Here is a 13,558-nt window from a genome sequence, read left to right on the forward strand (position 1 = left end):
TTATAGTGGAACCAATGCTCCCACAGCTTCTCTTCATGTTATTGCTGGATTTGACTATTTTTTCTGTTTATTGGCCATATACCGGACATGAGTTTTCATTGGAGGCCCTTTTTGGTAACTGGGTCGATGTGTAAAAGCTTCTGTGTGACACTTTCATAAGGAATGTAATTTATTGATCTCTGACAGCCTGAGAGAAGAAAGCTGATGCTACCAGGGGAAGCAATTTCATCCCCGTGTGTCTTTCATGCGTGCATCAAAGGCTGAGACACATCCAGCAGCAGCAGCACGATCATCATTCAAGACCCCAGTGAAAAAAATAGACAACAATAGATCTAGTGCTAGGCCTTCCAGGCACATATACCCATCACTGTAACACCCACAGAGATAAGACGTGTGTGCTGAAACACGCAGAAAAATCTAGGCAAGCTATATCACAAAAAAAGTGTTACATTTTAATTAATTTCATATCACATTTTTTAATTCATATCACATTTTGGAGCATTGCATTTAATGTAATTTGATTGCAGCTGCACATACGGAGCAGCCACGCAAGTTATGTGAGATGCAGACAGACAAAAAACCCTGACAAGAACAGCCCGAGTTTCCCGACTCTCCCTGACTGTGGTGGTCAGTATAAAAGCCTGTGCTTACGCTCGCTAATGGAGTCTCATTAATGACGAAGGATGTGGCAATAAAAGAGGAGACTTAATTCTTATCTCTTCTTTAAAGCTGGAGCAGCACTTAACCAAGGAATACTGAGCGTGTGGGTGTGTGTCTGCAAGACTACCCATGAGAGCTATATTATTGTTGATCATAATGTTGACATCAGTGTCACTGGATACACACACACAAACACGTCCACACACACAGGACTCACTTAAATACATGCTCATTAAATGCTACAATCAATGACTGAGAGTCAAAAAGAGAAAGGGGTCTAAAAAAAAGGGCTGAGACAAGAGGAGGAAAAAGAAAAAAGGGAGAATGAATGGAGAAAGTCAAGATGACAAGATAAAGAAGGGAGTAGTAAAAGAAAAAAGAGAACAGAGGAGTTGAAGAGGAAAAAGGACACAAAGAAGAGGGGGAAGAGGAAAAGAAAAGAGAGGAGACATGATGGAAAAACGGAGAATAGAATGACAGGAAAGAAGGGGAAAGGAGGAGAGAGGAAAAGTAAAGGACAAAGAATGGAAGAGAGGCAGAGAAGATGTAAAGGAGATGAGAGGAGAGGGATGCAGAGAGAAGTGATCATATAAAAGGTCAGGTGACTGGAGGAGAGGAGAAAGAAAGAAGGGAGACTAGAAGGCAGGTGGGGAGGAGTGAGGAAAGGGGATGGACGAGAAAGTTGGGAAAGGAGGTCTGAGTGAGTGTGGAAGAACCAGAGAGGGCGAGAGACATAGGGTCAGGGAGAGAGAGTGAGAGGTGGAGTTAAAAGACCTGGCAGGCAGGAAATGGACCCAGCTGTCGATCACAGTAATCAGTGTTCAGAGCCCGAGCTGCCTCCGGTCGAGTTTAGCCGGGAAATACAACCGACATCACCGTAAAGAACACGGGAATATCATCACCAGAGCAACAATGAGAGAGAGGAGCACTGTAACAACATGACTACTCTGCAACATCTCTCATACGTACTACACTACTCTACACTCCGTCCCGCCCACTACACTCTGCCAATGAAAGGCGCCTGGTACTCCCATCACAACACGGCCCTAAGTCTCTAACTACACTCTTTTCCTCAGTCGTCCCCAGGTGGTGGAACGAGTTACCAAACTCCATTCGGTCTGCAGAGTCCCTTTCACCTTTAATAACAAAATAAAGCATGTTTAGAGCATGTTTAGAAATGTCCTCCAGCTCGATTGAAGATTGCATTAAGGCCCCTAAAGGATTCTGAGATCTGATGAAACCAAGATTGAACTGTTTGGCCTCAATTCTGAGCATCATGTCTGGAAGAAAACCATCACCTGTGCCATACCATTCCAAGGTCAAAGGTCACGCTGTGAGAGTGTGAGGGTAAAGGTGAAGCTGAATGGAGCAAAGCACAGGTATGTCCTTAATGAAAACCTGGTTCAGAGGCTCAGGACCTTTGACCCAACCAAGGTTCAAATTCCATTATGTGATGACCGCTGCACACAGCCAGGAAACACGTTTCTCCACATAAAGGGGTCCCTGGAGGTTTTCCTGCACCTTGGGTCACCATGGAGGACAATTTACAATGTTTTATCCATCATGAGGGATTCACAGAAAGCTCCTGTTGCTGCATTTCCCCCTCAGTCTAGCAGCGAACCTGACAGAGCCTGAGAGGATCTGCAGGGATGAATGGCAGAAAATCCTCAAATCCCAGCATGCAAAGCTTGTCGCGTCACACCAGAGCAGACTCAGGGCTGTAATCGCTGCCCAAAATGCTTCAACTTATGTCACTGTAATATATCAGTTTTCGCTTTTTAATAAGTGTCTAAAATCCTGTTTTTGCTTCGTCATTATTTGGGATAAGTGTGCAGATAGACACGATAGAAAAAATGGATTCAAATTATTGAAGCCTGAGGCTGCAACATAGTGCTGATAACATGCATTAACATGAGCGTTCTGAGTGCTTTTAAACTATGGAAGCCTGTTAATGCCAGGAGAAGGCAGGGCTAGATTAAAAGTCATATTATGTAAATTTCTTCTACAGAACAAGCAGACTGATTCTGTCCAGGTTTTAACTTAATTAGCCACCATTATGAGAACGTGTACAAAGGTACAAAAGCCACTGTGAAGGATCTTTTTAGAAAGTCAAAATTAGGGACTCCGGTTTAGCTCAGCGGTTAAATTGTGTGTCTAATATACAGAGGCTGCAGTCCAGTGTTGACCAGGTCATCTTTGCTCAAGTCCCAAGTAAATCGCAAGTCATTTGGTCCAAGTCTCGAGCAAGTCTCGAGTAATTTTTTCTTGGGCAAGTCAAGTCAAGTCGAGTCCTTAGTCAAGGCAAGTCAAGTCCCGAGTCAAATCACTTTTTTTCCACTCAAGATGCAGCACTCTTCCCTGTAGTATCTGGTCTTTATAAAGAGAAAAGACAAGGTGTTAGCAGCCCGTCTAATAATAATATTATTGGCCAATCTATATAACCTGTTCAAAAAGTATGACAGTGAATTGTATCTGTATTATCTTGGCACAGACGCAGCCATGATGATGGTCTGGTCTGAGACCATATTGAGTAGTAACGAGTACGACTGATGAGGCTTCTATTAGGGGAAAAAACGTCAGGAAGTTGGGGGCTTTGATGTTGCGTGTTGCCATAGCGAGGAGTGTGACTGACAGGCAATCATGACAATCACATGCTGGGGAGCTTTTTGAGTCGTCCAATCATGACTCCCAGTTTGCGCTGCAGACACACTTGATAGTTAGAAAGAAACGTGACAATTTTATCATTTTATATTTAACAGCTAACATTCAAACTTATGAACACATGCCGTCAAGTCATCCGAGTCATCATGCCTCAAGTCAAGTCGAGTCTCAAGTCATTTATGTTTTGTCAAGTCAAGTCGCAAGTCATCAAAACAGTGACTCGAGTCGACTCGAGTCCAAGTCACCAAGTCTCAAGTCCACATCTCGGCTGCGGTCCTCGATGCAGCGGGCCCAGGTTCGACTCCCACCCTCGGCCCTGTGCCGCGTGTAATCCCCACTCTGTTTTTGATTTCCCGTTTTAGACACTATCCACTGTTCTCTCTCTCTCATTACAAGGCATAAAGGCCAAAACAAAATTTGCTAAGGGCTTGTGAGGCTAACAATTTTAACTCAACAATGAATAAAGAAGCATGTCATCAATAACAAACCAGGAAAGAGACACAATCCTGTGTTTTCTCACATCCTGAGACCAAACAAGAACACAATACAAACACAAGACGACGGCCTGCAGAGAAAGAGCGTAAAGTAAATAACGCAATAGGAGCTTCTGAGAGGATTCTCTTTAACCGTTCTGGTTGTAAAGGATTTAAAAAATATTTCTAGGACAATTTCCAAACAGGAAACGCATGACAAGTCATCAGGAATACTGCCAGCTTTCTGCAGTCAATAGATAGCGGGTTAAAGCTGTAGCACACTCATTATCCCTCTAACAAAGTCAATGGCAGCACTGTGATTTTCTCGTTTCTCATGTATCTCCTGTTGATTCACAGAAGACTCCACACATCAAAAACTACAACCTGCTAGTCAACGATTATCTGTGAACTTTGCTTTGATTCTGCAACACGTCATTAACAGCAGAAGACAGTGATAATTGAACACCTATCAGAATTTGTGTGTGTGTATGAGTGGCACACACTCTTCTTCGACCATCCCCATGTCCAACGGGGAGGCTTTGATCATCAGCTGACTTGTTGCTGAGGAACAGCAGCAGCTTCCACACAGAGCATGTGGTGCGAGTATTGTCCCTGGGTCTCCATCTGCATTCAAATGTCTTGTTAAAGGATCACTTCACCATGCAGCCGGCAAATACTGGCACATATGGCCAATTTGACCCCCCAGCAGAGAGGCGTGTCTGCGGTGTCTGCAATGAGCAAACACTATAATTTTAAAGCTCCTCCAGAGGCAAACCACAGCCTGAATCGATTGTCAAATGCCAATGAAGAGCTTCTTGATTAAATGACCCCACTCAGGTGCACTTACACCCGAAACATGTGTACACAGACAGAAGGATAATCCACGCCTGGGGTTTGATGGCACACTTTTGTTTTTGGATGGATCATTTCTACAGAGGGCAGAGTTAGCAGAGTAAGCATCCTGGTGTGGACAAAAGCACAGATGTGTTTTGTCCAAGATTGTTTTAGATCTGTCGATATGACAGACCTGACCTGTGTCCGGCTCAGAGACACCCTGATACCTCTAATACTGACTCAGGTCTTAAAAGGAAGAAGGGGAAGAAGGGAGATCTGAAAAATGAAGCGTAGCTGCCTTTTTTCCCGGTGACAACGTTAATCTATCCATCCATCCTTCCATTATCTATACTGCTTTTCCTGTTCTGGGTCGCTGGGGGGGCGGGAGTCTATGCCAGTTGTCACTAGGCAAGAGACTGGGTACACCTGGACCGACACCAGTCAATCACAGGGCTGACACATAGAGACGGACAATCTTTCATGCTCACATTCACACCTACGAGCAATTCAGAGTCACCAATGAACCTACTGAGCATGTCTTTGGACTGTGGGAGGAAGCCGGAGTACCCGGAGGGAACCCACACATGCACGTGCCCACACAGAAAGGCCAGCAAACCGGGGCTTGCACTAGGGACATTCTAACTGTGAGGCGACAGCGCTAACCACTGCACCACCGAGCAGCCCAACGTAAATCATACAATAAAAATAAGAAAAGAAATTTGGATGTGTAGTTATCCCGCCTCCTTTACACCTTTACAAAATAGTGGATTCATGAATTCTTTTAACCATTTGATAGAAGAAGAAACACTGTGTAGTAAATGTATCCATTTATAGTAGAAGGGCAGAAGTTGAGGATAAGCTGCGTTGTGTTTTGATCAATAAAACAAATATTGAAGTATGCAAATTAGCAGCAACAGTAGCTGTGTTTGTAACCTGGGTCTGTCCTGAATCCAAAATAAGGCCATGTCTACATGTACACAGGTATTATTGAAAACTGAGTTTTTGTCTCCTTCCTTTCCAAAAAAGCCCCGTCCACACAAGCATGGTTAGAAAAAATCCCTGTCCAAACGAAAATGTAAAAACACAACAGAAACGCTGTCATGAGAATGTCACACCAACTGTACCTAGTAACTGTACATATATGTGTAACCATGTAAAAAGACCTGTTAAGCATCACTGTTTGTTTGTCTGTCATTTGTGACGCCTCACAAAGGAGATAACGGCACACAGCCTGACGTCACGAGCCAAAAACACCGTTTGTCCCGTGTGCACGTCTCCGTGGAAACAGAGTTTCTGAAAGTCTTCACCCTGGCTGGAGTTTTACAAAAGATCCGTTTTCAGTGACCTAAAGCGGTGTTTGTGTGTGGATGAAACGCAGAGAAAAAGCTACATTTTGAAAAATACCTGTGTACGTGTGGACATAGTCCAAATAGCAGAAGTGCAGCTTTTTCACATCAAGGTCTGCATCAACCTCATGCTCCTCGCTCTTCCCTGCTTCCTTAGCCATCATGCCCGCTAGCTAAGCAGTAGCCCCACCAGTTGATCTGAAGGTAGCTCACAGCTTGCTGGGGCTTCAGTCTAATTCATTTCATGGCCAGTGTGTCAAATGTGTCATCTGATAGGTCAAAGGTTCACTTGCTGAGTGTCTTTTGATGTCTTTATTAATAAATACAATTCATCAGTCAGCATTATTTTAGAGTTTTAAATCCGATGTTAAATGTTCACCATCTTCAGTCACTAGTCAGTAACTTTGTCTGTTGGCTGTTTGTTAGTCTGTAGGCAGGTAGCGTACTGTTTATGTTTTAGAGCTTGTTAGCTGAATACTGCTTTCTGCAGCTGCGAGAATCAGGGTTCATCTATGTGTCTAGGGTGCTGCTGTCTTTGTTTGTATGCCAACAAAAGAATTTACCAATGTTAACAAAAAGAAGGTTTCATCTCTATGTGTAAGTGCTCTTGTAGATACTCAGAAAAATGAAAGAAAGGCTCAAGGAGAAATAGCTTTACTGTAGAAGGTGGAACAGATGCCAAGAGAGGATTTTGGCTTTGGATGCACTCTGTCCTAATCCTTAAACGCCTGTAACATCAGTTTCAATGCAGACTTACATGCCTTATAACACTACCCAATAAGATTCCTGAAAAGCCCATCCCCACTCCAGCACAAAGACCAACACATATACACAACTAATATCACATTTCACTGAATCTTAAAGTATTCAAACCAGTAACAAAAACACGTTGCAGTCACTTACGATATTCATGAGAGTGAGGAGGTAATTCTGTACGTGCTCCTTGCCGTGAAATCGAACCACCGAGTCATCGACTCCCAGCAGGATCTCAATGTTGTAGTCGTCCTCCCCGGCATCTCTGCGGCGGCGGCGGCGGTGGACCGTCTCGTTGACCTGCTGGGTTACAGAGTCCAGAGTCCCGGGAACATCCAGCTCTGGTTCTGTGCAGGGATCAAGACAGAGGAGGGAGAAGTGTTAGAAACCACGACAGTTTCTTTTATTTTGAAAAGCTAACAGTAACTTCACACTATGATCAACTAATCCGTAAGATGTACAGTTATTTACAAGAACACAGGACTGCAGCTGTCAGAGGGATGAGTTAATATTCATGAGTGTTTCACATAGCTGCAGGTGTTCTTCAGATAAATGAATAAATGCTTTAAATGCCCGATGTAACAGAGTTCCAGGTTAGACTGAAGCGATCCTGGTTGTTAATTAATCTCTTTCACTTCTGATGGCTGCAAACACTTTGGGCTCTAAAGATCTACAACAGGAACTCAACAATCTGTCAATTATTTAAAACAATAATTGACAGATTAACCAATTATTAGTTGCAGTTCTAAACTTGATGACAAAAATCTGATCCAAAAAGCATAAAAAACAGATATTTTGCTACTAGCTCGCTAGCTTTACCTAATGGAAGATTCTGCTAACATGCAATGAGTGGATGGACGAGGGAGGTGGGTTTAAAGACGGGCAGGTAGGGTATCCAATCATTGATTTGGACCAAAGTAAATTATTGTACAGGCTTACTACAGGCCTGCGACAGCCACAGATGCCCCATCTCTATGAACAGCTATCTACATAATTGCAGGATCTAAAGTTTTCTTGTTTTCGTTTGTAGTCTGAGTAGCATTTTCGATCTGTGTCTCTGCAGACATTGGCTGTATGCAGGGAAACGGTCCATGTGGAGAGCAAAGGAGGCTAAACGTCTTGTCTTAGCACGTTTAAGGACTTGATTCATCTCTATAAACAGACATCTGCATTTACCAACAGACGTGGTCTTTCCATTCCAACTCCATTCTTGTATCTAAGTTGCAAGTAGGACTGCATGATATCTGATGGCCCAAATATCCTTTATTGCTTTTCTGAATAACACCAGAAGACCTGAAACATGGCCGTCGCTCCCAGAGGTTATATCCTCTTGAGATGTGAAGAGCATGTTATTAAATATACCCAAAAAGCTGCTTACATGAATTGCCTACCTTTGCTATATGTTGACTACATTTTATCTTTCAAATACGTGTTTGAGTGTCATTTTTTTATTAGATCTGTAATCATTGATCCAACTTAAAACACTCAACTTCTCATTATAAATGATTAGCCATGACCTTCAGCAGAAAACATCATTCTCACATCTCTGCGACTGGACTTTTATTCGGTCTGATTAGCAAGAAACCAGTTATTTTGCAGATCTACGCCCTGAGGCCAAAAACCAGGTTTGCATTTCAATTCATATTTTGCGGCTAATGTTGCTGAAATGACTCATATCGAGTGTTCAATAGTGGTTGTTCATGAAGCCTCGGGCTGTCGGCTTACTCGGGTAAACCCTCTGAAAACCTTGAAGACACTCGGGCTGATGATGCTGAGAGATGAAAGTTTAAAGCTTTAAACCTCCTGAGTGTGCAGTGACGCTGTAGTAAAAACACTGCTAAACTGTAATCAGTTCAAACCACCACTCATGTCTTTATAAACTCCCAGGAACAGCACTATGAGACCAAACAATACAGTTACTTTAGGGCATTTTTACATTTCACAGATTATGTGGTTTTATAATCAGATTTGAGTTCAAAGCCAGTGTCTGTCTCCTCTCGGTGTGAGGGTGGAGTGAATTATCTGACTTGACAGTATTTGGTCCCCTCTGAACTTCCTGAATCAGACCATGAAATTGCTAATGCTTCCCTTTTTTTTTTGATGGAGCGGCCCACCAGTACTTAACATCCCTCTAATACTGCTGAGCTGTACACTCTGAAGGCCGAGGCCGTCTCTGTCAAACCTCTGAGGGAGCACTGCTGACACCAAATCCTTCATCTGGTCCCTTCATCTTGCTGGAGTGAACAGCAACTCCTGATCAAGTGGACACAGATATCTCTTACTTTGTACAGGACTTTCTACAGCAGGAAGCACTGACGATTCAATTTTCCACCCTAAATCAGCAGCTTGGTTGGTCTTAAAAGCAGCCAGCAGGAGAGTTGCAGGTTGAAAACCCAAAGAGGGGAACGTTTTGGCAGGGATGTGAATGAATCATCAGGGTGTCTGTTTTGTTTGCCTGTGAAAAGCGAAGCCGTGATTATGCTCGCAGTTTGTTATCTTTGGTTTCAACCACAGTGGAAAATTGTTCTTTTGTTATAAGTTTTGTATTTGCTTCATTTTCAATCTTGTTTGACATAATCTGAAATTGAAATGAAGTGAACTTTCAGTGCACTCTGGGAGGTTCAAAAGAGTCTCTCTAATGTTTTCAGGCAGAGGATATTGTTCTGTTAGACCTTTTCTATCATGAAAACATCACTCAAGCTGTTTGTTTAGTTTGCTGCTCGGTATAATGTACAGTTTGTTAACTAAATGTGTTCAGCATCTGACTGCAAGACAAATTTCTCCATGGGGATAATATTGTATCATATTGCAGCTCATGTATTGTATTGTATCGTAGCAACATATCATGTCTTTTTGTATGGCATAGTATTGTATCGTATCACGTCGTGTTCTATCACCGTATAATGTCGTTTTGTATGGCATGGTATTGTATCGATCACATTTCAATCAAATTTTATTTGTATAGCGCCAAATCATAACCAAAGTTATCCGGAGACACTTTACAGAAAGAGCAGGTCTAGACCGACTCTTTGTTAAGTTATTTAAAGAGAGGCCCAACATGAATCCACCATGAGTAGCACTTAGCAACATTCGGCACATTGGCAGAAAAACTTCCTTTTAACAGGCAGAAACCTCGAGCAGAACCAGACTCACCAGTATCGTATCGTATTGTATCTTATCGTGTCGTGTCGTATCGTATCAACATATAGTGGTGTTTTGTATGGCATGGTATCATATCGTATCATATCGCGTCGTATTGCATCTTCTCGTGCCGTATCTTATCACGTCGTATCGTATCTTACTATGTTGTATCGTATCTTAGCCTGTCTTGTCGTATTGTATCTTATCGCGTCCTATCATATCTTATATCATCATGTCGTATCTTGTCGCGCCATATCGCATTGTGTCGGATCTTATTGTGTTGTATCGTATCTTATCGTGTCATGTCATGTTGTGTCGGATCTTATCATGTCGTATCTTATCATGTCGTATCGTATCTTATCTCATCATGTCGTATCTTATCATTTCGTATCTTATCGTGGCATATCGTATCGTGTCGTATCTGATCTTATAGTGTCGTATCTTATCGTGTCGTATCTGATCTTATAGTGTCGTATCTTATCGTGTCGTATCTGATCTTATAGTGTCGTATCTAATCGTGTTGTATCGTATCTTATCGTGTCTTGTAATATTGCGTCATGTCATATTGTGTCGTATCGTATCTTATCGTGTCGTGTCATATCGCGTCGTGTCATATCGCGTCGTGACCTACTGTATCACTGTATAGTGTCATATCGTATCACCATAAAGCGTTGTTTTGTATGCTGTGGTATTGTATCTTGTGGTTTTGTATCTTGTTATATTGTTTCAGTAACTCTGAAACTTTCATAAACCCCCATTTAAATCCTGTTACATATTTCGACTAACAGAGCAAAGGACCTAATTATTGTATGTTTCTCTGTACATGGTGTAGAACTCTGAAATGCTTTTACAACTCAAACACAAACAAATCAACTCCAAATCTGTGTACAGAAAAAAATCAACTGAATTCAGTGTTGGTCTTTTGCTTTGATCACAGGCTTTTAGCCTTTTAGTGCACTTTGTAAACACATCATGAGAACTCTGATTTATGAAAGCTGGTATTATTAAGTCATTAGGCTGACATAATGTGTCGTAGCTGAGAGCTTAAGTGGTACATGTTTTACACAGCTTTGGTGCAAATGGTCAACATTTATTGAATAGCATTTTTTCAGAGTTAATTTTATTGCAGACACACCGACTCTCTGTGTGTGGCGTAGGCTGTATAAAATGAGCAGATTAAGCCCCTGTGTGAAACAAGATGAGAAAATAATCTTACTTTACAGCTTATGTATTACTTTAGTAAACACTGTCAAAATGAGTTTATGGTCTTAATCGCTAGTTTGAAGTCATCTTCAATACAAAACATTAACTTTAAATGGAACCATAATTTTCAAAATAAACATCATGAAGATAAAGCAGGTAGACAAAACAATGCATATTCACTCTGTTGTACAAATATGGTCACTCCTGGCTCCAGAAAAGGAGAACAGTCAAATGCCCATCTTGAGGATTTAAAAGGTGGATTCACAAACCGCCAGGTCACACCAGGGTGGCTCCATCCACTGTCTTTATACAGTGTATGGTTTAAGACCTTCACATCTTTACTCTGCTCCTCAAACTTAATTCAAACTGAATGCGAGAGAGGTCATCTTCCATTTGGTAATGTCCATAAACCTCTGACTGTAGTCTGCCGACTAAACATTGCTGGCCTTGATCTAAAAATTGGGTTTGTTTAGGTTCACGCAGCCCATTTGCAAACAAACCAGACTTGGTAAACAAAGCTCGCATGGACTCACAAGCAGCCTGTGTATTAAATAAGTTTTGGTGAATCCTCTTGCTGCCGTGTCAGAAAGTCTGGCAGTGGGGTGAGTCAAAACAAATCTGGTTTTAGTGTTTGTGAGTTTGGCTTAGCATGCTGAATGTGTCTCGAATAACCGCTCTGGTTAAGATCACATAAAGAATCAGATGAATATAGGCATCTATCCACTGTATAACCCTTTAATCTTATGCACATGTACTGAGTTAACATAGACATTTTCAGGTGTCTCAGCGCATTTTTTTGGCATTCAGTCCCGGTCAATTAACCTGAATATAAAAGCCTAACTTTCTTGCAAAATAATATATTAAGTGTGAAAAACTAAAGTTTGATTCCACCGAGGAGTGCTGTGCTCCTTGGTGCTCTGTGAACTCCCCCCAAATAAATAAATTATTAAATCAGTTCTTATATTTCATCCACATTAGGTGAAGATACTGTGCTATGGCAAATACTTGGAAATCTCTAGCCATAAATAAAAGCGCAGTCCATTTTTCATTTTTCCAGGGATGCTTAGGGCCACAGACAGGGCCAGTGATTGAGTGGAGCGGGAGCTAAAATAAATAGGAAGAAATGGCTGCCACCTCAGCTCTGGCCCGGCTCCTACAGTGTTGGGATTGTGGAGTGCATTCCTCCTCTCCGCCGCTCCCGTCATGACACAGGCATTCTTGTGCAGCGGGCCAGCTCCCCCCTCCCCCTCCTGAGTAAACAGGCTCTCTGAGGTCCCTACTTCAAACGCACAGGACTTCCCCTCAGCAGCGCTCCTTAAGACCGCTAGTGTGCTTCAGTCAGCGGCCTCCTTCTCTGCCTCGCCCTACCCCACCCCGGCCCACAACCCAGTCCCATGGGAGCCCCACCGTGCTGCAGCAGCAACAGCGGCAGCAGGAGCTGGGAGAGGCCCCCAGCCAGCTCCTGCCCACACGTGGCACTGTGCGGCAAGGTGGCAACGAGGCCAGCCAGAGCCGTCCGCAGGCTAAAAATGGCACAGAGGTAGGCGACAGGCATCTCGCCATCAGCCTGGAGTGGAAATCTACTGTGTCTGCTGTGACGCCATTAAGACCCATACTGCACCTTTCACACACACTCACACTCCAGCAACCTCGTTAGGAGAAAGGACACATGTACTGCCAGGGTGACTTATTGTTGGACCTGGGTTTACTTGTTTTACTTATAAAGGACCATGACCATGCCTTGATCTATTTATCCAGACTTTTTAAGGTTTGTTTGTATACAAAGACTCTTGTGGTTTAAAGACTGTTTCACCAGCAATCCTCCAAAATGTGATACTATAAGACATGAGGTAAAGGATCATAGCCTGCATAAATCGTCTTGGCTGCACCCATAGAAAGGCAGTTTTAAATTTGCCAAACTTTTTAAGCCGTATTAAATGGTTTTGTCATTTTTTGGCATGTTTCTTAAAATTAAGATTTGGGTCCATGGTCACGCCAAGAAATGTCAACATAATTAATTAATTTTTATTTAAATAGCGTCCAATCATAACAAATGCTTTTCCCAGGACACTTTACAAATAGTCCTCAAGGCATGCTTCAAATTTGGTAAACTGATTGCTTTCACCTGGCTTCATTGATAAGTATAATTAAGTATCGTCTGCATACAACTGAAAATGTATGGAGTGGAAGCATATATAACTCGCTTACAATATCATTCTTTTAACCCCAAATGAGGATGCCCACATTAGGGGGCTGTATGTTAGTTTTGGAAAAGAACATTGCTTTTGTTTTGACGATGTTTAAGCTTAGACGTGATTCATCAAGCCACTGTGTGATCCTTCTCAGCTGCTAGCTTAGCTGTTTTAGCATGTGTGTCTAAAACAGTGTCATCTGCATACACTTGCAGATCTATCCCATGACACAGTAGTGGAAGATCATTAATACAGTATAAACACACAAAATATTAGGGGGCCTAGCACAGAACCT

At 42.4% G+C, this 13,558-nt stretch overlaps 1 protein-coding gene across 1 annotated transcript in view; it reads right to left on the bottom strand.

Annotated features, from left to right (window-relative positions):
• The window catches only part of adamts3 (ADAM metallopeptidase with thrombospondin type 1 motif, 3), a 174,456-nt gene that overhangs the window by 88,710 nt on the left and 72,188 nt on the right, over positions 1 to 13,558 (bottom strand). Inside the window, exon 5 of the mRNA XM_069683065.1 lies at positions 6,878 to 7,074. Coding sequence (XP_069539166.1) covers positions 6,878 to 7,074 — 197 coding nt within the window. The remainder of the gene's footprint in view (positions 1 to 6,877; positions 7,075 to 13,558) is intronic.

The sequence above is a fragment of the Semicossyphus pulcher genome, unplaced genomic scaffold (genome assembly GCF_022749685.1).
Source record: "Semicossyphus pulcher isolate SPU_LCO1_2020_fin unplaced genomic scaffold, fSemPul1.0.p SCAF_6, whole genome shotgun sequence".
Classification (NCBI taxonomy): domain Eukaryota; kingdom Metazoa; phylum Chordata; class Actinopteri; order Labriformes; family Labridae; genus Semicossyphus; species Semicossyphus pulcher.